Genomic DNA, 24114 nt, shown 5'->3' with positions numbered 1-24114 from the left:
TTGGTCGGAAGAAATGCGTAAATATGACTGCTTATACAAGCCGTCATTGGCTGACTATAAGGACGCGCGGATGGCCTCTGATTCATGGAGGGAGATCTCCGCAAACGTCGGTTTGCCGGTCGAGAAGTGCACAAAGTTGTGGAGGAAAATACGGGACAAATGTGTCCACGATGTATAGCAGCAGTGGCGATGCACAGGGCAACAAAGTCTATGATAAATAAAGAAAGAAACCAACGACTTCCACACACAAGGACGTGACTCTCCAGGTCGTCTTCAACAAAAACACGTTACTCCGCCTGTTGTTCTGGCGGTGAATTGCTCTGCAACACACGCAAGACTTTCAGAACCATGAATTAAAACGAGTGCGTCGACACAACGATGCGGAAAGACGCAGAAGCACGCGCCAGCCTTTAATATGCAACAAACTGAGTTCTTATCTAACTGTCAACTAAAAAATAGAGTATTTACCAAAGTTATTCATATAACAAAAACGTGTCAAACAGAAGGAGGGTGAGTGACAAACGGAACACTTAAAGCACTGCTACGTTAAGCTAGCTGCTAGGCTAAGCTAGCTGCTAGGCTACTTCCATCTTAACATCTAACGGTAATGTCACCCTGCGCAGCACACAGTCTGCAGAGGACCACCACTGTGTCCCTAAAAGACTTCTTATCTGTCGACTGAAAAATAGAATACTTTCCAAAGAATGAAAGCAACCTAAACCTAAAAGCTTACAGGTTCCTGATGTTAAAGGTTGAGCCTTTTGCCAACAAGTGTTTCATTTTTAGAGAAATACTCGCAGAAAACTGGGATGACCAAAACCATTATTTGCATTCATCAGTAAAGAGAAATGCAATTTAATGACCAGTGCTTTCATGAGGGAGGCTGAAACACGTCTCATCTTAAACACCAAAAGTCTTTGTATCACACTCGTATATTATCATTCCTGACAGCTACTGTCTCCTGAGATAGTTAACACTGTGAGTCCTTCTCATGACCACTCAAGCATCTATTCATGAAAGGCCTTCATCTGATGTCACGTTTAATGTCTTTTCTGAAATCATATCTTTTTATCTCAGTGTCTTTCGGGTAAAACTCTGAACCTCAAGCTGCTACGAATGATTAGAATGAGAAAAACGCACAGAACCAAATTCATGTGGCTGTTTGTTTGTGACAACAAAGGTTTTTCCTTGTTAAGTTATATTCCCTTTCTGTGTTACATAATGTCCCTCCTGTCCCTTCTGAGTGAGATGCTCCACCTCATGTTACACCATCACTGGCAGGTTTAGTGACACACATTGCATCACATTGTGTCTTTTTTTAACGGATATGTCACAAAGCTTACTTTTTTTGTTCCTCTGTGGAAAGTTTTATGGCCACTTTATTTGGGACAAACAATACATTTAGTATTCAGACGCTCCAATGAAAGATTTGACCGCAAACAAGCTGAAGCTCAGAGTGGCGATGGACTGGGAGACGGACATGAAGGATGCTCCACCTAATTATACAGAATAAGTAGTGCTGCATAATGTGTCCACAAGATGGAGTCAATCAGTGTTTACTGTCTCCAGAAAAACAAAGTGTTTCAAGTGGAAAAACACAAGCTGTGCATCTTTTTTTTACAGTTTCATAATAGCATTCTGCATGTAAGATCGTTTAAGGCTGACATGTGAGGGAAAGCTACTATTCTTTAGAGAGGATTTCAAAATCCCAAAGTTTTGCTTCCCTTGTAACAACACTTTGTAACTTGTCATCAACAGATCACATGAATCAGTACCTTTGTGTGCACATGACTGTTCCTGTTATGACTTGTGATGATTTTAACCACACCCAGGGTGTTCTATTCAACACGCTTCCACAGGGGATCAATACAAACCTGTTTCTGATCAATTAACACACTGAAATGGGCCGACACGTCAGCAGAGAGATTACAACAGAAGGAAGCAAGAACGTGATGAAATTGGACTTGTGAAATCATGTCAAAACGTCTTTTGTTTACGTGGAAGTGATCAAACCCCAGCGAGTATTTAAAGGTCGTCGTCTTTAGAGCTCCTCATCTCATCCGCCATGGACAAAGGTGTGCTGCTGGTCCTGTTGTGTCTGCAGGTCTTCCTGCTCATCTCAGCCTTCTCTTCTGCTGATGCAGCCGTTCTGAGGAGAGACGATCAGGAGCAGCTGCTTGCTGATCAGGTAAGAAGAACCTTGCAGGAGCTGTCGCATCTTTGATTTGTTCTGTTTCAGTCTAAATGCCAAACATGTTGCTGAGAGAGTTCAGTTTGTGTCGTCCGTTTTGCGTCACGGCACAGATGAATATCAGTCACTCTGAGTGCAGAATGAGAATTATATCCTGCTTTTGTTGTACGTGAAGGAGGTGCTGCTGCCCAGACGATCCGGCTGCTGGCGGATGCCCGGTGGCTGCTCACTCTTTGGAAGGGTAACAGATTCATTTTTTCATTTAATTTACAATAAATACAATTCTTGAACTCAACAGAACACTTTTAGACACTTTTTTTTCTTTGTTTACAGGTTCGTCCACCAACTTCTCCACCGTTGATTAAGGAAGAAATAATGTAAGTGTCATTCAAAAATGTATTATCATTTATTTTATTATCTTGCAATACTGTTAAATGATAAAGAGTCTAAATGAACAAAATGCAAATATGACTTTTTTTCTATTTAACAAATAGATTAATCAATAGTTTGATGTAAACAGAAACAAAAGTTGAGATCTTTTTCCTGCTTTACATCTCACTGACCTTTCTGTTTTTTACTTCTCAGAAAGAAGATTAAATACCATGCAAGCAGTCTGATATCAGAACTGAAGTGAGACATAAGAAGCATGAATCTTTTCCTCAAGAAAGCTGTTCTCTTTTGCTTTACCATTTTCCCGATTTGGTGACAATAATCAATAATTACGTGATCAATACCCCGTACTCCCATGCAGAAAGAAATGACAGCAATCCCAGAATTGTTAGACATTGAAACATTTTAATTGTTTCTCATATAAATTACTTTTTTGGCAGATTTTTTTTATCATAAATTACAGTGAGTTCAAATTGTTGTTATTTTGTTCTCTAGTTCTGTTGAAAAAATTAATTGTTTTGTTTTCAAAATGAAATGTAATGGCTACCCTCAATCAATCAATTACATTTATAAGTACCAGGACTGAATTATTAGAGAAGCAAATTAAGTGCATATTTATTCAGACTAGTACTTCTAATATTGTTGAAAATCTGCTCAGTAAATTTTATAATTCTAGAAATTGCTTTCAAATGTCTCCCATTATTAGGATGGACCACGATGTAATCTTTTACTCCAATTGTTGTTGATCATAAAAGAATGTCGCAAAAATAAATAAAGTTCTTGAAATAAGAACACACAAGGGTCTCTCGCCTTTACTGTGATGAAAAATTAGAAACCCAGAAGTTTTATCCTTTGCAAATAGCTAACGGTTTGATTCTCATTGTTATTACTTAAACTTAAACATTTGAACCTCTTTTGTGTCTGTGGGGCTGAAGAGGAACCTTTGCTATCACAATACTGAATATAACTAAAGGTAATTCAGCTTTGTTGATTGATTGAACGACTACATTTTGTATGCTAAGCTAAGCTAACCCTGTCCTGACTTAAGCCTAGTTTATGATTCTGCGTTTTCAGAGCGACGCAAGGAAACGCAGACGTAAGAGGCCCTCGTGTGTCCCGCAGCGCACAAGGCTGCGATTGGTCCGCTAAACACGTCCTTTACGGAGTCTCACGTTTCCGTTTTCATAGCCCGATACCGCCATTATTAAAACGAAGAATGTTTACGAGAGAACGGATCAGATTTAAATACTTTGGTCGGAAGAAATGCGTAAATATGACCGCTTATACAAGCCGTCATTGGCGGACTATAAGGACGCGCGGATGGCCTCTGATTCATGGAGGGAGATCTCCGCAAACGTCGGTTTGCCGGTCGAGAAGTGCACAAAGTTGTGGAGGAAAATACGGGACAAATGTGTCCACGATGTATAGCAGCAGTGGCGATGCACAGGGCAACAAAGTCTATGATAAATAAAGAAAGAAACCAACGACTTCCACACACAAGGACGTGACTCTCCAGGTCGTCTTCAACAAAAACACGTTACTCCGCCTGTTGTTCTGGCGGTGAATTGCTCTGCAACGCACGCAAGACTTTCAGAACCATGAATTAAAACGAGTGCGTCGACACAACGATGCGGAAAGACGCAGAAGCACGCGCCAGCCTTTAATATGCAACAAACTGAGTTCTTATCTAACTGTCAACTAAAAAATAGAGTATTTACCAAAGTTATTCATATAACAAAAACGTGTCAAACAGAAGGAGGGTGAGTGACAAACGGAACACTTAAAGCACTGCTAGGCTAAGCTAGCTGCTAGGCTACTTTCATCTTAACATCTAACGGTAATGTCACCCTGCGCAGCACACAGTCTGCAGAGGAGCACCACTGTGTCCCTAAAAGACTTCTTATCTGTCGACTGAAAAATAGAATACTTTTCAAAGAATGAAAGCAACCTAAACCTAAAAGCTTACAGGTTCCTGATGTTAAAGGTTGAGCCTTTTGCCAACAAGTGTTTCATTTTTAGGGAAATACTTGCAGAAAACTGGGATGACCAAAACCAAGAGTTGCATTCATCAGTAAAGAGAAATGCAATTTAATGACCAGGGCTTTCATGAGGGAGGCTGAAACACGTCTCATCTTAAACACCAAAAGTCTTTGTATCACACTCGTATATTATCATTCCTGACAGCTACTGTCTCCTGAGATAGTTAACACTGTGAGTCCTTCTCATGACCACTCAAGCATCTATTCATGAAAGGCCTTCATCTGATGTCACGTTTAATGTCTTTTCTGAAATCATATCTTTTTATCTCAGTGTCTTTCGGGTAAAACTCTGAACCTCAAGCTGCTACGAATGATTAGAATGAGAAAAACGCACAGAACCAAATTCATGTGGCTGTTTGTTTGTGACAACAAAGGTTTTTCCTTGTTAAGTTATATTCCCTTTCTGTGTTACATAATGTCCCTCCTGTCCCTTCTGAGTGAGATGCTCCACCTCATGTTACACCATCACTGGCAGGTTTAGTGACACACATTGCATCACATTGTGTCTTTTTTTAACGGATATGTCACAAAGCTTACTTTTTTTGTTCCTCTGTGGAAAGTTTTATGGCCACTTTATTTGGGAAAAACAATACATTTAGTATTCAGACGCTCCAATGAAAGATTTGACCGCAAACAAGCTGAAGCTCAGAGTGGCGATGGACTGGGAGACGGACATGAAGGATGCTCCACCTAATTATACAGAATAAGTAGTGCTGCATAATGTGTCCACAAGATGGAGTCAATCAGTGTTCACTGTCTCCAGAAAAACAAAGTGTTTCAAGTGGAAAAACACAAGCTGTGCATCTTTTTTTACAGTTTCATAATAGCATTCTGCATGTAAGTTTATTTAATGCTGACACATTCTTTAGAGAGGATTTCAAAATCCAAAAGTTCAAAACAACACCTTGTAACTTGTTATCAACAGATCACATGAATCAGTACCTTTGTGTGCACGTGACTATTCCTGTTATGACTTGTGATGGTTTTAACCACACCCAGGGTGTTCTATTCAACACGCTTCCACAGGGGATCAATACAAACCTGTTTCTGATCAATTAACACACTGAAATGGGCCGACACGTCAGCAGAGAGATTACAACAGAAGGAAGCAAGAACGTGATGAAATTGGACTTGTGAAATCATGTCAAAACGTCTTTTGTTTACGTGGAAGTGATCAAACCCCAGCGAGTATTTAAAGGTCGTCGTCTTTAGAGCTCCTCATCTCATCCGCCATGGACAAAGGTGTGCTGCTGGTCCTGTTGTGTCTGCAGGTCTTCCTGCTCATCTCAGCCTTCTCTTCTGCTGATGCAGCCGTTCTGAGGAGAGACGATCAGGAGCAGCTGCTTGCTGATCAGGTAAGAAGAACCTTGCAGGAGCTGTCACATCTTTGATTTGAATTGTTCTGTTTCAGTCTAAATGCCAAACATGTTGCAGAGAGAGTTCAGTTTGTTTCGTCCGTTTTGCGTCACGGCACAGATGAATATCAGTGACTCTGAGTGCAGAATGAGAATTGTATCCTGCTTTTGTTGTACGTGAAGGAGGTGCTGCTGCTCAGAGGAAAGCGCGAACAAAAACCGAAACGACCCGGCTGCTGGCGGAGGCCCGGTGGCTGCTCAGCCATTGAAAGCGTAAAACAGATTTATTTTTTCATTTACGATAGATTCAATTCTTGAAGTGAGCAGAACCGTTTTAGAGGCTTTTTTTAATGTTCACAGCTTGACCTACCAGACCCTTCACCAACTATTGTAAGTGTTTAATTTAAAAATATGAGTTATCATTGATCGAGATCGGTGCTATTATCTTATTAGCAATACTGTCAAACGAGAAAGACAATGTCTAAATGAACAAATTGCAAATAGAACAATTTTCTATGGAACAAATAGATCGTTTCATCAAAGAATTCATTAGAATATAAGTCGAGATGTTTTTCCTTTGTTACTTCTAACTGACTTTTCTTCATTTTTATTTCTCAGACAGAAAAATAAACTTCGACCAGAACTGAAGCGAGACATGAAAAACACGAACCTCCTCTTCAAGAAAGCTCTTCTCTTTTTACCTATTTGGTCACAATAACCAATCATTACATGATCAATACTCCCTAATTCTCCCTTACAGAAAGTGATCCCTGAATTGTTTCAGACATTAGACATTAAGTTGTTTCTCATATAAAATACTTATCTGGCTGTTTGATTTTTTTTCTTCTTAAATTACAATGACTTTTGAATGTTATTTTCTACGTCTTCAGTTCTGTTAAAAAAAGATTGTTTTGTTTTCAAAATAAAAGGCCATGGCTACCCTCAATGAATTCAATTCATCAGGACACAATTACTAGAGAAGACATTTAAGTTTGAGTTCTTATTGTTGAAAATCTGCTCAGTAAATAATTTAATTCTAGAAATTGCTTACAAATGTATTAGGATGGACAAAGACAATATTTTATAAAAATTTGTTGCAACAAAATAAAGTTCTTGCTCACCTTTACGGTTCATGAAAAAGAAGAAGAAAGTTTTATCTTTTGTAGGCAAGGTAAGGCAATTTTATTTGTATAGCACTTTTCATACACAAGGCAGACTCAAAGTGCTTCACATCATAACATTTCATACAATAAAATGCAGGAATTAAAAGACAATTTAAAACAGCAAATACAATCTTATTTAAATTGTTTAACTAAAGGCAGAGGTTAAAAGTGCAATGTAGGTCAAATTTAGCAGAAGGCAAAGCTGAACATTTCCAGTCTTGTTTTAAACGTGGTCAGAGTTGGGGCAAGTCTTAAATCTTCAGGAAGTTTATTCCAGCGGTTTGTTGCGTAGTAACTGAATGATGCTTTCCCGTGATTTGTATTTACTCTGGGAATCACTAACAGATTGGTGTCAGAAGATCTTAGTGATCTTGAAGGCTTATGTAGTGGAAGCACATCAGTGATATACTTTGGCCCTGTTACGCCTCCACCCCGGCTCGGGAGAGGAGAAAGGCGCAACTACCCAAGACGACGCCCACTGGATGATTATGACCCTGTACGCGAAGGCACCAGCTTGCTACCACAATAAGTAAAGCACACTGCTAGAATGGATGGCCATGGTGGGTTTATTTCCCCTACAATAACAATACAAACATTTCAACAAACAATTACACACAAGTACAAAGACACGGGATAGGAGGGCTAACAGGTAACAAGGCCTGTGGAGTAGGGCGGTGCCAGCGGTCTGTCCCTGAGCTTCCCTAATCCTCTAAACCTACCGACCACAATCTAACCTATCACACCACTTACCTTACTGCTACAATACACTGGGGAACAGCCACTGGCTTCTGTTGTGTTCAAAAATGAAGAAACGGCGGACGGACAGAGGTCATCGCTGATCAAAAGGTTAAAATCAAATGTGTTTAATAAAAGGAGATGGCGTTGCGGTAAAAAGAACATCTCAGCTGAGGAGCCGCTGGTCTCAGCAACCAACAGGCCCCAGGTCAGTCCTTTTGACCATCCCTAGTGCCCGTCTGTCGCCTCCACCAGCGAACAAGAGAACAATGATTCATACAGGTAGTTATAACAATGCTTAAAAAGGTGTGAAAGTCAGTGTCCACACCTTTGGGAGTGGTCTTCCCACTTCTTCAATATCAGTTGTGCACGTATTACATGCAAGCATTCCAGTTGATTACATTAAATACAACCATAACTGTACATTGGTATTATTCTATTACAGTTGCAGAATTACAGTGGTTTTACAATATTGTCATTACTTTATTGATTAGTTTCAGAATCATGGCTGTATTCTGGTGTGCACTATATGCATTTTTATTAATTTTATGAACCGGATCATCAATTTGTTTCTAATATCCTATACTTCTAATCTAGTGTATCTAACAGAGGTTTTCTCTACGGGTGTATGTAGACCCCAGGGTATCTTACCTAGTCCTGCTCCACAGCGCTCTTGGGTAAGTACATAAACACAGACCTGGGTGTACAATAGACCACAGTTTAACAAACAACATAAACCATATATTCTTCCAATGTCTCATTCAGTGTCAATCTCTCCCCAAACAAGCCCCCCCTCCAAGCTCTCACAAACAAACATTTTAAAGAGCAGAGCTGAGAGCTGGATTGGCTGGAGGAACAGCTGGCCACGCCTGCATCGTCAGCAGCAACTCACCACACCTGTGAAGAACAGACTGGAAACAGAGACATGGGGGAGGAGAAAACACTAATAGAGCAGCCGGACGTAACAGGCCCTAAACCATGTAGTGATTTATATGTGAGCAGTAGGATTTTGACATTAATTCTCTGACATACTGGGAGCCAATGTAAGGATTTAAGAATTGGTGTAATGTGCTCACATTTTTTGGTCTTTGTTAGAACTCTAGCAGCAGCGTTCTGAACAAGCTGGAGCTGCCTGACAGTTTTTTTGGGAAGACCTGCAAGGAGACCATTACAATAGTCTAGCCTACTAGTTATGAAGGCATGTACAAGTGCTTCTAAGTCTTGAGCTGACATGAGCCCTCTAAGTCGTGCTACATTTTTGAGGTGGTAGTAGGCCGATTTTGTTACTGATTTGATGTGACTCTCCAAGTGTAAATCTGAATCCATAATAACCCCCAGATTTCTGGCTTTATTTGATGTTTTCAGGGACAGAGAGTGAAGGTGTTGGGTTACTTTAAAACTTTCTTTTTTAGCACCAAATACAATGATCTCAGTTTTGTATTGTAAATAGCTAACAGTTTCATTCTCATGTTTATTACTTCTTGAAAATCTGTAAAAACATTTTAAGATTTAAGATTTGAATACTCGTTGGAGTATATTATCATTCCTGACAACTACTGTCTCCTGAGATAGTTAACACTGTGAGTCCTTCTCATGACCACTCAAGCATCTATTCATGAAAGGCCTTCATCTGATGTCACGTTAAATGTCTTTTCTGAAATCATTCTTTTATTTTATTTGTAGTTTGTTGGGGGGAAATTGTTGAGCCTGCGTGGGGTGAGGCTCTCAGGAATGTGACCTTTGATGTGAGCCGGTGACTTAAGGCAGTCCAGGGTGAGATAAGACACAGATGAAATCATACGTGCCCTGACTGACCTTTTAGATGTTGTTAATTGTCTGGGTCCATAAAGGGAGGGTCACGGGGTCACCCCTACATCATCTGCTACTTTTCCAACACTCCTCTTTGAGGGGTGGGCTCTCCTGTGCTGAGGCAGCACAAACCTCCCTGAAGTGTACATAAGCTCCTGTTCTCCTCTTCAGCTTTGTCAGATCTTCCTGCTCCTTTTAGGGGAAGGAACATTCTGTCCCTTTTCAGCTGAATTGTAGTCACTTGACTTCTGTCTGTGCTTACGACTTGTGCTGATGATTTCTGTATTCTTTATCTTTTTTCTATATTCTAGTTAGTAATAAATACTTAATCACAAAGCAAGCTCAAGATACTTTTGATTTCTCACATGGGCTAAATCCACAAATTTCCACCACATAGTTCTATAAAGTTCTAGTTGGCCTTTGCTTCCCTGTATAGACGGAGGGACCAAGCTGTTCATTTGAAACGTAAATGCTTTACGAGGAGCAAAGTTTTGATCGTTGTCATCACTCAGGGACCAGCTGGGAAAACTTGTAGTGGAACAAAAAGTGTGAGAACGTGAAGGATCATCTGTCCACCACTGTTTCCTCTACGCAGCTGTGAGCAGCAACGGCTTTTGACCATAAACACAAATGAACTTTGTCTTTACAAGCGACCCAATAACTGCTATTTTATTACAGATGTTCAAATCAAAGCAGGTCACATGTGACAGAGCAGTGTCATCACCAGGACTCATATGCTTGGAAGTAGCTGATAAGGACAATAATCAATCAAATCACAGATCGAGTTCTCTGTCCATCTCCCTCGATGAGATTATGATCTGCAGACAGAGACAGAAAGAAACACAGAGAAGAAGGAGATGTGTCACCAAATGGCTTCAACCACCTAAGTGTCAGAACTGTGGGATTAAACGTGACTTGAAATGGCGTCTTGTCGGGCTTCTAGTGACGCGTTAGTGTCCAGTAGAGTAGAGGACGGGCCGATCGAGGTCCTGTGAGGAGCCTCTAAGACACAACGCAGAGGGGGGACTGTGCTTCTTCTTACCGTGGGGGAGGAGGAGAAGGAGGAAGAGGAGGAGGACCGGGCTGTAATAAAGACATTGGAAATATTTCAGACTCACCTATTAGCTGGAAACAGATGGAAAGGTTTAAATTCTCAATAAGTTCAGTCTTACCCTGCCTGCAAATGCGCCACAGGCTCCTGCTCTCCTTCTGCAGCTGGAACGTTTATTCCGTTTGTTTCCAGACATTTTCATGTTGCCCTCCTTCACGTTCACCACATATAGAACAATGTGCAAATGTCATCTCCAAACAAACTGATGATCTCCAAACTGAACAAAATCTTTGAGCAATGCAGTCATTTAGATTACATCATGCATAGTTAGTAGTTAATATAACAGGCCTCCTTACTGGGTGCCTATAGGGAAATAGTAAAGAAAGCTAAGTGAGCCTAAAGCGAAGAGGAGGTTGGAGGCTGAGTTGGGTAGAAGGACATAATAATAAACTACACTGAAAGAGTGTTTTTTAAATTAACTGATCATCTGCATACGAGAAGCTCATTGGAGTCGATGTGCTCACCTGAGCAGGAGGCTGCGGAAAATCGATCCATGTGGAGTTTGCATCCGCCGACGGGAAGGCTGTGATGAGCAGGAAGACCTGCAGAGACAACAGGACCAGCAGCACACTCTTCTTCATGGCGAGTGAGATGAAGAGCTCTGAAGACGACGACCTTTAAATACTCTCTGGTGTTTGTTCACTTTGAAGTAAACAAAGAACATTTTGAATTGATTTCACATGTCCGATTTCATCATCTCAGAGACTCCCTGAAGTCGTAATCTCTCTGCTGAAGTTTCGACCCATTTCAGTCATAAAACCATGTGCCTATTTATTAGAAACAGTTTTGTAATTATCCCCTGTTGAAGAATATTGCATTGAACACCCTGGATGTGATTAAAATCAACACAAGCTATAATAACCATGTGCACACAGAGGTACTAATTCATGCGATCTGGCGTTACGTTCGTGTTGTAACAAGTGAACCTTGTGAACTTTGGAATCCTCTAATCCAGCAGTTCCCAAACTCAAGAATGCGCGGCCCACCCAAACCTTTAATCACAACTCTGATCAAAACATAAACTAGGGATGATTAAATTACCTTAAGAATTTAAACAAAATCAAACATCCGCAAGCAAAAGTCCGTCTCGCGCGAGGTACTTGCTCGCTTGCGAAACTTGAACTTCGTTGCTCGCGAGGAGAATCTCTGCTTGCGCTCGCTGTTGTTCTTTCTGACAGTAAGGTGGAGACGGTGCTTTCAGGGTCCGGTCGATGCCGTGAGGTCCCGCCGCCCCCCTCGCCATCCACGCCTTAAATCTTCGGCTGCTTTTGGAATAACTTATTTTCCCCGTTAAGATGGTTCAGCTACTGTAGAGAAAAGGGCGCCGTCTCTCGCTCTTTAATCTCATGAAGTGCTCGGTGAGGACGACAGCTTTGTTTCTCCGACGCGCCCTGAAAGCAGCTCCATATCTCACGCGCTTGAGCGCCGCTCAGCATCTCGGCGTCGTAGACGAGCTTTGGCATGTTTGGCAGAGCGCCGTGTACAACCAGTATGGATCAACCGATTAACCAATTGATCCATATATATAAGGCGCTGCGGATTATAAGGCACTGTCACTGTGTTTTTGAGCAAATTAAAGCCTTTTAAGTGCGCCTTGGAGTGCGGAAAATGCGGTATATTTACTTTAATACTACAAGAGGCCGCCCCGTTTGTTGAACAACGACAGGCGGACAAGAGCAGCCGTTTCGAGCGAGAGCCTTATTTATTTATTAATGTGGTCGTTTAAATTGTTTGTGCGTCATCAATTAATGTTTCACATAACTAATGTGCCGCATCATAAATATTTTTATATTAATTTCAAACTTTTAAAAATTGAAAATTAAAAAACTTTATTTATTTATTGTAAATGTCCTCTCGCGGCCCACCTGCAGTACGCGGCCCACACTTTGGGAATCACTGCTCTAATCAATTGGTTGTTTTATGTCCTGTTTACATCACTGATGCATTGTTATACAGCATCCACACTACCGAACATTTTAGAAGATTTAAAATCAACCAGCCCGATTGGACATTATAATGTAGTTATGCACAGCTAAATATGATGCAATGTGTGTCACTAAACGTGTCACATGTGGTGAGTGCATGAACAAGGAAGGGAGTTGGGACACTTATTGCCAGATATCTAATTGTTTTGCTAAACAATCCCATGCAGACAGAATAAACTTTAAAAACTCCTTAAAAGTCTTTCACTGTTGATTAACAACAAAGTATCTCTGTTAAAGATCTGAATGCAAACCAGTGACTCTGATTACTGGACATGTAGAATAATAAAAACTACTTGAAAGTAACGTGTCTTACGACTTCTCTTCTCTTAGAAATTCCTACTGTAAAGAAGAATTACTGTTTGTGTTTTCTGTGACCGGGTCGGCCAACTCAACATCCGAGGCACAAAACAGGAAAAGGAAGTAGTTATCTTAAAAAAAATAGAGGAAGAAGCCTCTTACTTGCGGCTCTAAATATAATCATCCACATTCCTGGTGGTTTTAGGCGTGGCAAGTTTATTCATTCTAAGGATGTGAGTGTAAATACAGTGAATACACCATTGCTGAATGCTGTTACCCGCCAGAAATACTTTTACAATATTACATGTTACATTTTACAATATTTTCCACAAGTCTGAACATCTGTGTTCTCTTTTCGTTGACAAACTAAACACCTTCTAAGTAATCAAAGTGCAAGTTAAACCAACCTTTTCTTTCATTTATCTTTTTGGCACATGGAGTCATTGTTCATATGCTTCCTCTGTTGTTGAAATGCCGCTTACACACCTGCTTTCCTCTTTGTTTTAAACATGTTCATTCATGTTTAACACACAAAAAATGTCTCCAGCTCTACGACCGACTTGGTTTCGGTCCACCGTCACTTCACCTCTTTCTCTCTCTCTGTTGTCGTCTTTCCCAGAAGTGTGTGTTTAGAGCGATAAAAGACCGGCTGCGTTCACAGCTGGACTGAATCCCGGCTCTCTTGCAGGAGGAACAAAGCACTGGCCGGTAAGACTTCTTTCTGAACTGATTATTGGGTTTATGAATCAAATCGACTGTAGTAAAATGTCCCTTCAGTTTTGATTTTACTCATTTTTTTTGCTAAACTCGCCATTGGTTGTTTTCCCACTTGATAGTTTAATAAATAATCAGAAGGACAACTCCTGACAGACATCAGGATAATGTTAAAATGTGCTGTGTATTGCTTCATATATGTGTGTATGTGGATTCATAAGATGCAGCATGCATAGATACTTTTTGTTGGTATATATATATATATATATGATGAATGATTCTTTAGCTCTAAATGATTCAGTGTGCCTCAGGGTGTGAACATGTACTTCATCATTTCCTCATTTTCCATTCCATTTTTGCAAATTGCAACTATAAAGTTGAGGTCAGAGCAGATGAGTCGGCTGCAGCTGTTTTTCCTTCCTTTAACATTTTTTTCCTAGAAATCATTTCAATTCCGTTCAGTTGTGAAGAAGCAGCTCAAAGCCATCAACGAAACCACAAGCAGTGGATCAGTTATCGATTAATAGAATTCATGGTCCAGCTGGTACGTTACATACGTTTGTGTTGTTAATCTCTTCTGTGAAGCGCTGCCGTTGCACATTCCGCAGACCAGTATCTCTTTTGGGTTCTTCCTTCCTTTCAAATGTCCTTTTGTTATTCAGCTGGAGCACCGATAGGATCTGCTGGACTGTTTCCCGTTTGGGTTTGAAATCACACATCAACAAAAGAAATCGTTTACCTTCAAGTCTGAAGTCTAACCAAAGCTTTGAGTGTGAGATAAAAGTGCGTACCCGTTTACCTTTACAGTGTTTTTCCCGGGGGTCCTTCCTCTGCCGCTGTTTGTGCGGCTCGCCGTCGTTCTTTTACACAAACATTACATTGAGATTTAAGTGTCACCTGTGTCTTTATGCTTCATACTCGATGTGCGGTTCCATGTGCGTTGATGTACTCAACTGCTTTGCGCCGCTCTTATTTGTTGCACGAGTAACGCTGTGAATGCCCTTTTCAAAATGTCCTCCCTCGCCGCTCCCGTCTGCAACAGCATGGACGTCTCAGAGGAGGACGACGACTACTTCTTCTACCACGAGAACATCAGCTTCAACTCCAGCTACGACGACTACCCGGTCCTCTGCGAGAAGGGCGACGTCCGTTCCTTCGCCGCCGCCTTCCTCCCCGCCGTGTACGCCGCGTGCCTGCTGGCGGGTCTGGCGGGAAACGGCTTGGTCGTGGCCGTCTACGCCTACCACAAGCGCCTGAGGACCATGACGGACGCCTTCCTCACCCACCTGGCCGTGGCCGACCTGCTGCTGCTCTTCACGCTGCCCTTCTGGGCGGCGGACGCGGCGAGGGGCTGGGAGCTGGGCGGGGTCCTCTGCAAGGTCGTGTCGGCCTGCTACTCGGTCAACTTCACCTGCTGCATGCTGCTGCTGGCCTGCATCAGCCTGGACCGCTACCTGGCGGTGGCCAGGGTGCGCGGCAGGGAGGGCGGGCGCTGGCTGCGCAGGGTGGTCACCAGGAGGCACTGCTGGAAGTTGTGCTCGGCCGTCTGGGCGACGGCCTTCGTCCTCGGCCTGCCCGATTTGATCCTCTCGGAGGTGCGGTGGTTGTCCGACAGGAGCGTCTGTCTGGCGGTGTACCCGGCGTCCATGGCCCAGGGGGGGCAGGCTGCCCTGGAGGTGGCCGAGGTGCTGCTGGGGTTCCTGCTCCCGCTCCTGGTCATGGTGATCTGTTACGGCAGCGTGGGCCGGGCGCTGAGGGGCCTCCCCGCGGACGTCGGGGGCAGGAAGCGGAGAGCCCTGCGCGTCCTGCTGATCGTGGTGGGGGTGTTCGTGGTCACTCAGCTGCCTTACAACGTGGTGAAGCTCTACCGAGCGATGGACTCCGTCTACGCCTTGGTGACCCACTGCGTGACGAGTAAAGTGCTGGATAAGGCGGCTCAGGTGACGGAGAGCTTGGCTCTCACCCACTGCTGCCTCAACCCCATCCTCTACGCCTTCGTGGGCTCGTCCTTCAGGCAGCACTTGGTGAAAGTGGCCAAAAAGTTTAGCCAGAGGCGGAGAAGGACCAGGAGGAGGGAGGATCCCGCGGTGGACGGAGGGATGGAGATGTCATTTAACTCCCACAGTGCATCTCAAGAGACAAACACATTCTCAATATGAGAAGTAGCGAAAGGTCCCAGTAAAAGGGCCTCAGAGGCAGTAGAGGCATGTGAGGAAACTGCACATTTACGTTAGCGCTTCAATTCCCTCCATATCAGGAGGTTGATGGTTGTATTCGTGTTTACTTTTAAGGACCAAACCATGAATGCAAAATACATTTGTATCCAGAGGAATCAATGTTTCATTACAAGCGTATTTCTCCCAGTTGTAATGACGGTGGATTCTCACTCTTAACTTAAACTGCTTCAACTGAGTCAAACTGAATCTGGTTGTTTTTTTGGTGAAGGTCAAAGACATTTCGCAAAGATGTCTCAAGAAACTTGGAGTGTTACACATGACGCATATTGTGACACTTCAAGCTGCTCACGGCAGATAGATGCGTGAACCTCATACTCCTCATTGCACAATATACAAATCTAAGAAAAATGGATCTATTTATAAATGAACGAATACGCTGGAACTTTAGTCTTTGTAATGCAACTTGTTTAAAATAGTTATAAATCCTGATTTACTTAAAGTTACACATCTGGACAGTCTACAAACAAGATGTAATCTGACTTTTAACATGTAATATGACAATTAAATCTACTTTCTCACTATGTATTTTTTCATAAATTCCTAAGAATTAAAATATATCGCATATCAGCTTGTGGTTTTGCTTTGAACCAAATCTGCATCCTTTCATGTTGCACAGCCACGGATTAGTTTCCTAAATTCCTCAGAACATCAGAGGCACACTTCATCCCTGCAGCCTCCCTTTTTACGAGGTGGTTGTGATTTTCTTCATAGCTATTTTGTACAGATGTTTTTCATTAAGACTTATTCAACCCCTCAGGAGGATAGAGAGGGAGGATTGCAAACATCAAACATTGGATCACACTCTTAGTACGGTATTGACCCCGTACAGGGCTTGTTAGCAGCCAGGTGGTCTGCATTCCTTTAGAAACGTAGGGCTGATAACTTCCATAGTCTGAGATGGTGAGAGTGTGAGGTTGAACAGAAGAGGCCCGAGAACAGAGCCCTGGGGATCTGTGCGTCTTAGTCCAATGTGTAATCGTGGTTTGTTGTGTAACAGGTGAAGAGGTTTCATGCGTTTGCGTGTGTTTTGTTTCTTAATTTCCATTCACGGGGCCACTGGACTCCTTCAACTATAAGTGAAACCAGTACAGTTCCAAAGCACAGTTCCAAAAAGGGCACCACAGTTTTCCAGTGTCTCGAGGAATACGTTGTGGTTGACCATGTGGAATGCAGCCGTGTCATTCAAGATCAACAGTTAGAAGCCTTCTCTTTGCTGCGGTCCTGACTGGGAAACACGTAAATTGTTTATCTGCACGACAAGAGATTCAAAATACAGCATTTTCAGTGATATCACTTAAACGGGAGGTTAGATAACCACCTGTAAATGTTTTTTGGAACCTTTTAAGAGTAGTATAATAAATGTGGTTTGCCAGGTTTGTGTGAAATAGCTCATAGTAGGAAAGTGTTCACTATTGGAAGGAGATTTAATGACACTTTGGAAAAAGCCTGCAGTTAAGACCAACGTTAGCAGCAGCGTGAGGATTTCAAATGCTGAAAAATGTCTTCAAAGGTTATGAAACTGGTAGAATTTAGTAAATAAATGTGGGGTTACAGACAGAGATTTACAGAAAATACAAACAGTCTCCAATTCTAAATTATACATAAACACAGCCGTGTACACTTTGGATTTCTATTTGTGTCTCTGGTTAGACTGATGGATAATGTTGTTTGTTGTGTCATTAATCTCTCATAGAATAGAAAACACAATGAGTTTTTACTGGCTTTGGGTGGATATGATTCCTGGTACAATGAAGTGATGCAACTGGTGGCTCTCCATCACGTGTGCGTTGTGTGGAAACAATTTCCCTGATGTTCGCCATCTGTTAACTGAGAAAAACACTTCACTCAGAGAAAAAACGTCTCAACTCGGGGCTGAACTGCCTGCGAGTGATTAACAAGGCATGTGTGTCTTAATACAACCAACTCCCAAACTAAACAATCCTCACCCAACAAAAGCGGAGTAAACAGTAAAGTGAAGTTTTTCTTCTCACATTTTATATGTTCAAACCGAAATAATTACTTAGATAGTTTGTCGGTTACAAATCTTTAGTTTATTGAAAAAAACTTTCAAAACTGTGCAAATAAAGACCAACGTGTCCCAAATAACATGACTTGTAATAAAAAAATACTAGTTAAAGAAAACTATAAATATACAAAAATGCCACTCTTGTAAGATCTGAAATTTCAGTTCACAAATATGGCCGATTCACTTTTATTACAATTAAGGCAGTCAACCAGCAATAGGCACAACATCTTCTTTCTTAAATTAAAGATTTGACTTATTCAAATATATAACTAATTATATAAGGATATAAAAAATTAGGTTCCAAAATGGCAGTGTAACAATAATTTAGGAAATAAATCTCTGCCATTTTCACATTGAGAACAAGGTCACGAAATGTAACAGAAACATTCACTTGTAAAATATTAGATGACTTTTCCTCAAATATACCCATTGAATTGGGTAAGACTTTTTTTAAAGAGCCCAAAGCATAAGTTATTTACAGACAGAACTAGATCATCGACTGTGTATCAAATGTTGAAAGCAGTAAACACCGAGTTGGGACCCCTGTGAATATCAACCAATATGAAAACAACTTCACAATCCCACTCTTCATCGACAGAAGGCAGCGCTGTTGTATAGTCTCAGAATTCCCACTGGATGTGGAAAAATACTAACATGTAAAAGTGCAGTAGGAGGCTGAAGGATTTGTCCCGTTTTACTCCGATGAGGCGACTCGTTTCAGTGATTGATATTTTACCCGGTAAAACCGAGACATTGGAACGTTTGATTGTCAGCAGTGTGCGTAACAGAAATGGGGGAAGTCACCGGCCGTCTTTGGGGAGGAGACGGTGGCTCCTGAGGTTGTAAAAGCACGCGGCGGAGGAGGCGTCAGTAGTTCAGGATCTGCACTTCGAACAGGTCGCACACTCCCTCGTTGTCGTCCAGGTTGAAGCTGTAGTCTATTTCTGCTTCAGGAGGGAGGAGAACCGACAAGAGATTAGAACAAACACCGATGGAAAGGATTATATATAGAATTATTTCCTGAGCTAAGATGTTGAACCTGGTGACCATCACATTTGGTAAAGCATGTTAACATTGTTAGAATGTAGCAGCTCACAGACGCTTTGAGCATGCTGTAATTATTTATTTGTATATACAGTTTTCCATTAAAATATTAGTCCGATTCTTACCGTCGGTGGACATTAGCTCGTCAATCAGGTCCACAGCTTCTACAAGAGAATTAAAACGAGGTTCTCTTTCTCAATATATGCAACATTTACTGCAGCCTATGTGACATGAATTCATAGCCATCAAAGATGGATAAAAGTAGCATATTATGAATATCAATTGACAAGTCCTAGTCCCAAAACCAGGAATAAAAGCAAACCTGGATCTCAAAAGAAAAACATCAAACTGCCCCTCTTCACTGCTGCATGCGATCACGAAGCGAGTCCTCACCCTCTCTGTCGTCCTTCATGTGGTCTTCGGCAGCACTGAGCTTCAACAGGCTGCTCACGTCCAGCAAGGACTGGAACTCTGGGCCCGTCAGCTCCATCTGCTGCTGCGCCAACACGCCTGCTGCCTGACTGTGGCACCCTGCAGGGAGCATCGGAGGGGCAACAACAAGCCGTAGCTTAACATGTAAAGCCCTGTGTTGAACGTGCAATCTGCATCATTACAGAGGAAAGTGAAGCATTGGGACAGAGTTAACGCTCAGTCATCTGCATTGAAATCCATCCGTAAGACTTCATGTCTGCTGGACTTCAGAGCTCAAGTGTTTCCATGGAGATGCAAAGACATTTTGGCCCTTGTAGCTCACGGTAATTCTCTGAGCGGTTGCGAACTGGAAACCAATGCATGATATGTGCTCGCATGCTGCATAACAACCTCGATGGAGGATCGTCATGCCAAAGGCAGACGAAAGCAACCTTTGACCATCTTACATTGTATTTTCCGCGAGCAATGACTTCTCTTGTTCTTCATGTCAGGACAAGATATCAGCTGATATGTTTGAGTCAGCTGATAGAAAGTACACTTTTTAAAAAGGAACAAACCACCAAATTCCCGGATTCACTTTCAATGTAAGCATTTTTTCTTAAGATTTTGTTTCCTGACAACTAAGTGCCGCAATTTGATACTTTCAGTTCTTTCGATGTCTTCGTACGCAACGTGGAGATTTTAAAAGAATCTCAGTTAATAATTTGTCATTCATCACTTTAAAGGAAAATATTTACTCAAAGCATAATTAAACACAGCTCAACAATAAGTAGATCATCTGATTTTTTAATGTGTAAGTAAGATCAAATAAATAGACAGCGAATAACTGAATGAATATGAATCGGAGTGTAAAGTCAAGCTTTTGTGTTAACTGCAGCCTCAGAGATTCCGTTAAATGTGTAATAATTGCATTTGGTGGCTGTCTAGAATTACTCAATGAGCATTGCTGTACTCACCCATCTGCACATCCGGAGGGCTGGACGGCAGAGTCAGCGCTTCACTGTGTTCTGATAGCGCCGCCTGGTGGTCTGAGCCCTGACTGCAGAAGGAGGAGCTGGTGGTGCTGGAGGCGGAGTACCCCGACGTGGAGAAAGGGAACCTCTGCAGGCTGGCGGGGGTGCTCGGCGGAGTCGGCATCGGACAGATGACGTCGGTGGGCGGCACGGAGAAGACCACCGGTATCGTGGAGTCCGATTCCCTGTTGATGAGCATGACCTGGATGGGGGCCGAGGTGCTTCGTAGGTTGACCTGGTACTTGTTCGGACCACCCCGGCCCTGAGGATCAGCAGTGGAAAGGAGTTCATTGTCATCACAGTTGCTACAAATGTTTTTATATATTACATTTTAGATTTTATCGGTCGCAACTCGAACGTTTTGGTTCGCTCTCACTGCGTAACAGTCAGTCGCAGCAGGCAGCATTCGCTGTGTGATCAGCACTAAAACAACAGCCAGACTTTGTTTGCGACGAGCTCAGTGCAAAAGGATTATAATGATGCTCGGAGTATGCTGGAGATTTAATTGGACAGTATGTCGGTGTTGCGTTGTCACAGTGAAGAAGAGTAGTGATTTAGACCAGGATGTTTATGAATGTAAGCTTTAGTTGCAGCATCTCCAGTGTCTTAGTGGAGTTTTTATGTTCAGCTCAGCATGTGTTTCACTGCTTAAGGTTCTGATCAAGTTCGAAAACTGTCTCGCTAACAATTTAGAGACAACATTTTGATCAATATTACAGAAGAAAATGTCGACATTGTGCAGAACTAAACGATATGTACGGCAAATCAATGAAAAAAAAGCTTGTGTGACGAGACCGACCGTTTCAGGTAGCGGTACCTCCAGCTGGGTCCCAGCAGGAGCCACTACAGCAAGAAGAGTCTCTCCGCTGAAGGCACTGCAGATGTCTTCATGTGTGACAAATTTATAAGTGGAGAGGCGTTAAGGAAACGGGAGCCAGATTACTTTGGGGAGGAAAAGAGAGACAGCAAACTGGAAAAACAAGACTGCGAGCACTGTGCAAATCAGGATTAGCCCGAATGTGATTACACAAGAGACTGACAATACCAATAATAATATAATCCTCGCTTTCTAGCGTTTTCTGAATATCAAACAACGTGAAAAAGGATAAGTATGTTGGTTTTCCTCTCAAAATAATAATAAATCCTCTCAAATTCAACAAACTGCAGAAAGAGACAAGCGTAAAGCCTCAGTAGTAAATGTTTTCCACACTGAAGCCGTTCAGTCCCACAGTAAGTTGCTTTATGGAAGAGTAATGGTGCACCCACTTAATTACCTAAACTTGACGTTAATGCAAAATTCCAATGTGTTTAGTCAATAGTAGAGAGGAAGTAAAGATACGCAAAACTACTGGCTGAGATGGACTAAACCGAAACTAAATAACCTTAAAATAGCTGCAGGTCTCCACTTATCGCCGGTTGGCATGAAAGGATATGTGCTGGCGATGGGATCGAGGTTAAAGTGTATGATGTTCTCCTCTAGCCATGCCTTCTGGTTGTCCAGCGCTTTTTCTTGAGCCTCCAGTTCGGAGATTTGGGCCTTCAAAAGGTTCACCTGCTCTAGCACCTCCTTGTTTTGGCTGCCAGAGTTCTCTCCCCTGGACACAGGAGGAGAAAGCATGAAGTGCGATCACAAGTTGTGTGTTACTCCGCGTTGGCATGGTAACCGGCAGGTAAGAATTCGATTCGTCAAAATGTTTCATTACAAAATTCAATGCCTAAAAGGGGGTAAAATAAGAGATGATCTCAGATAAGTCACATTGACTGCAGGAGTTTGACAGGTATAGAAGGCATTGACTTATCGGTAAGAAAGAAAATAATTCTAAATAAAATAGGAACATCTTTTTGTTCAAACCTCCACTGGATTACGTTCTTGTTTTTCTTCTCGATCAACCCGACTCCTTCCAGTACGTTGGTGATGTCGTAAATCCTTCTCTTCTGCTTCACTGCCAAGATGTCAGCAGCCTGTTTATTTAAGTCAGACATTTTCATAAAAGGTGTCATTGAGTGGAAGCTCAATATGAACAAAGCTGACAGAAACCTCACAGACACTGATGAACGCGCTGTAACAGGAAACTCTGGATAGAGACTCAAACAAAGCCATCGCATTAAGGGTTTAGCAAATGAAGCTGCACAAACTGAAAATAAACCAACCGATACAATAGTAAAGGAGGAAGAGGGAGGAGGGAGCGGCGTCTGAGAAGCATGCTGTGTAAACATTAACAAGTTTTGGCGCTTAAGAAAGGAGGTAAACTACTTCTGGTGTGATGAAAATATGGTGGAATCGTGTGCCCTTCAGGGTAGCTAGTACATAGCTGGAAGAGAACCCATACATGTGCTGTTGGCACAATTTCAAAGTAAGATATTAGTAGTTCTGGGTGTCAGCTGATTGGGCTAACTTGGCTTTGGCAATCATATATATATATTTATTCCTAACTTCGTTAACGTAGTATTCAAATGCACAGCCTTTATTGTGTTAGTCTACTCTCCACTGAAGGGGATCAAGGCAATTCATTTTGACACTGTAGGCTCATCATGTTTTGACCAATTTCAAACTAGCAGCCATCACAACAGGCAAATTTAATGTAAAAAAAAAAAAGGAAGGTAAGCTTGATATTTATATTTAAAATGCACCTTTCTGTGATTGGCCACGTACGTTGAAATACACGCTTTTGGCCAATGGGTGTGGAAACGTAAAGGTTGAGATCCTGCTGACACTGCAGGAAAATCGGCTTTAATTTAGTTAATGTTTCGACATTATTCAGTCCTGTTTCTACAGTGCACATATTGTAAAAGTTAAAAAGTTATGGGTTTTTTTTCCAAAAGAAATATTTGTAATGCGGTTTTTACTCCTTTTTAAAAAATAAATATATAAATATAAAACTGTACCGACCAGTTAACTTTCATTAACAATCTAACTGAAAGCTCGAAGCTAAACACTCACTCAGCGAACAGGTTTTTTTTGTTAACCGCTCGGGGATCGTTGTTATTGAACCGAGGGGGCAATGGCCGCCGGCCGAGCCACCTGTTCCACAAATCAATGCACCTGACCGGCGCGCGTGTGACTGACAGCCCTTTGTTGCCGAGCGGCCCGCCGAGGAACACCGATTCATTCCCCGGCGATGCGACACGAAGCCGCCGGCAACGTCGCCATTCGCACTGACCGCTTTCAAGTCAAGGGCGCCGTCCTTCGTGTCCTGAAGCAGGCTGACGAACTTCACCGTGAGGAGACCCAAACTTTTCTTGTGGCGACTCGGTGTCGCGCGGACGGTCTCCGTCGCCTTGAGCTCCATCTTTCTTCTCCTCCCTCTTTCTTAAAAACTTCAACCGTTTACACGTAGGAATTACTCAACGAGACACGCCAACATAACGTGTTATCTCGACGGGACGGCGGTAGGGGCTGTGGGGTTTTTAAATCGACGGACGTTACGTTAGGGTTGCCATGGCAACCGTTGATTCCCCTCCCAGCCAGTGATGCCCCTCCTACTCCTTTAAATCTGTTTATTCTTCTTTTAGGAAATCAGGATTAATCTTAAGTAGTTTTTCTTGCATGAATGGGTGACAGACATTGTACTG

At 42.2% G+C, this 24114-nt stretch overlaps 2 protein-coding genes and 3 long non-coding RNA genes across 14 annotated transcripts; 3 read left to right on the top strand and 2 right to left on the bottom strand.

Annotated features, from left to right (window-relative positions):
* Nucleotides 1–342: 342 nt before the first annotated feature.
* Nucleotides 343–3134, top strand: LOC144405525 (uncharacterized). The gene is made up of 4 exons (XR_013467163.1): nt 343–2188; nt 2367–2432; nt 2525–2568; nt 2777–3134. It is a non-coding gene; the product is annotated as an uncharacterized LOC144405525 (long non-coding RNA).
* Nucleotides 3135–4173: 1039 nt separating this feature from the next.
* Nucleotides 4174–6921, top strand: LOC144405526 (uncharacterized). The gene is made up of 4 exons (XR_013467164.1): nt 4174–5975; nt 6159–6248; nt 6336–6365; nt 6594–6921. It is a non-coding gene; the product is annotated as an uncharacterized LOC144405526 (long non-coding RNA).
* Nucleotides 6922–10318: 3397 nt separating this feature from the next.
* LOC144405527 (uncharacterized) lies at nt 10319–14474 on the bottom strand. Of its 5 annotated transcripts, XR_013467169.1 has the most exons (6): nt 14347–14361; nt 13119–13206; nt 11258–11435; nt 10855–10944; nt 10725–10765; nt 10319–10500 (listed from the first exon to the last, which is right to left on the bottom strand). It is a non-coding gene; the product is annotated as an uncharacterized LOC144405527 (long non-coding RNA). The 5 variants fall into 5 exon arrangements; XR_013467166.1 differs by lacking the exon at nt 13119–13206 and having other exon boundaries at nt 14347–14474; XR_013467168.1 differs by lacking the exons at nt 13119–13206; nt 14347–14361 and adding an exon at nt 13483–13618.
* Nucleotides 13643–16593, top strand: ackr4a (atypical chemokine receptor 4a). Of its 3 annotated transcripts, none has more exons than XM_040171602.2 (2): nt 13643–13783; nt 14832–16593. In XM_040171602.2, exon 2 carries the CDS (start codon nt 14833–14835, stop codon nt 15946–15948), a length of 1116 nt encoding a protein of 371 aa, XP_040027536.2. In that variant the 5' UTR covers nt 13643–13783; nt 14832; the 3' UTR covers nt 15949–16593. The 3 variants fall into 3 exon arrangements, with proteins under 3 accessions (XP_040027536.2, XP_077955638.1, XP_040027537.2); XM_078099512.1 differs by lacking the exon at nt 13643–13783 and adding an exon at nt 14199–14333; XM_040171603.2 differs by lacking the exon at nt 13643–13783 and adding an exon at nt 14455–14572.
* A 1461-nt stretch (nt 16594–18054) lies between these two features.
* e2f5 (E2F transcription factor 5) lies at nt 18055–24029 on the bottom strand. 4 transcript variants are annotated; one of them, XR_013467160.1, is made up of 8 exons: nt 23703–24029; nt 22394–22503; nt 21978–22136; nt 21341–21452; nt 20485–20803; nt 19419–19627; nt 19222–19260; nt 18055–18999 (listed from the first exon to the last, which is right to left on the bottom strand). XR_013467160.1 is itself a non-coding variant. In XM_078099513.1 (8 exons), the coding sequence occupies exons 1-8, from the start codon at nt 23829–23831 to the stop codon at nt 18920–18922; spliced, it is 1086 nt and encodes a 361-aa protein (XP_077955639.1). In that variant the 5' UTR covers nt 23832–24029; the 3' UTR covers nt 18055–18919. The 4 variants fall into 4 exon arrangements, 2 of the variants coding, with proteins under 2 accessions (XP_077955639.1, XP_077955640.1); XR_013467161.1 differs by having other exon boundaries at nt 18055–18996; XM_078099513.1 differs by having other exon boundaries at nt 19490–19627.
* Between the last annotated feature and the right edge of the window lie 85 nt (nt 24030–24114).

Source organism: Gasterosteus aculeatus, chromosome 3 (assembly GCF_964276395.1).
Source record: "Gasterosteus aculeatus chromosome 3, fGasAcu3.hap1.1, whole genome shotgun sequence".
Lineage (NCBI taxonomy): Eukaryota > Metazoa > Chordata > Actinopteri > Perciformes > Gasterosteidae > Gasterosteus > Gasterosteus aculeatus.
The sequence above is the reverse complement of the archived record's forward strand: the minus strand, read 5'-3'. Positions and strand labels throughout refer to the sequence as shown.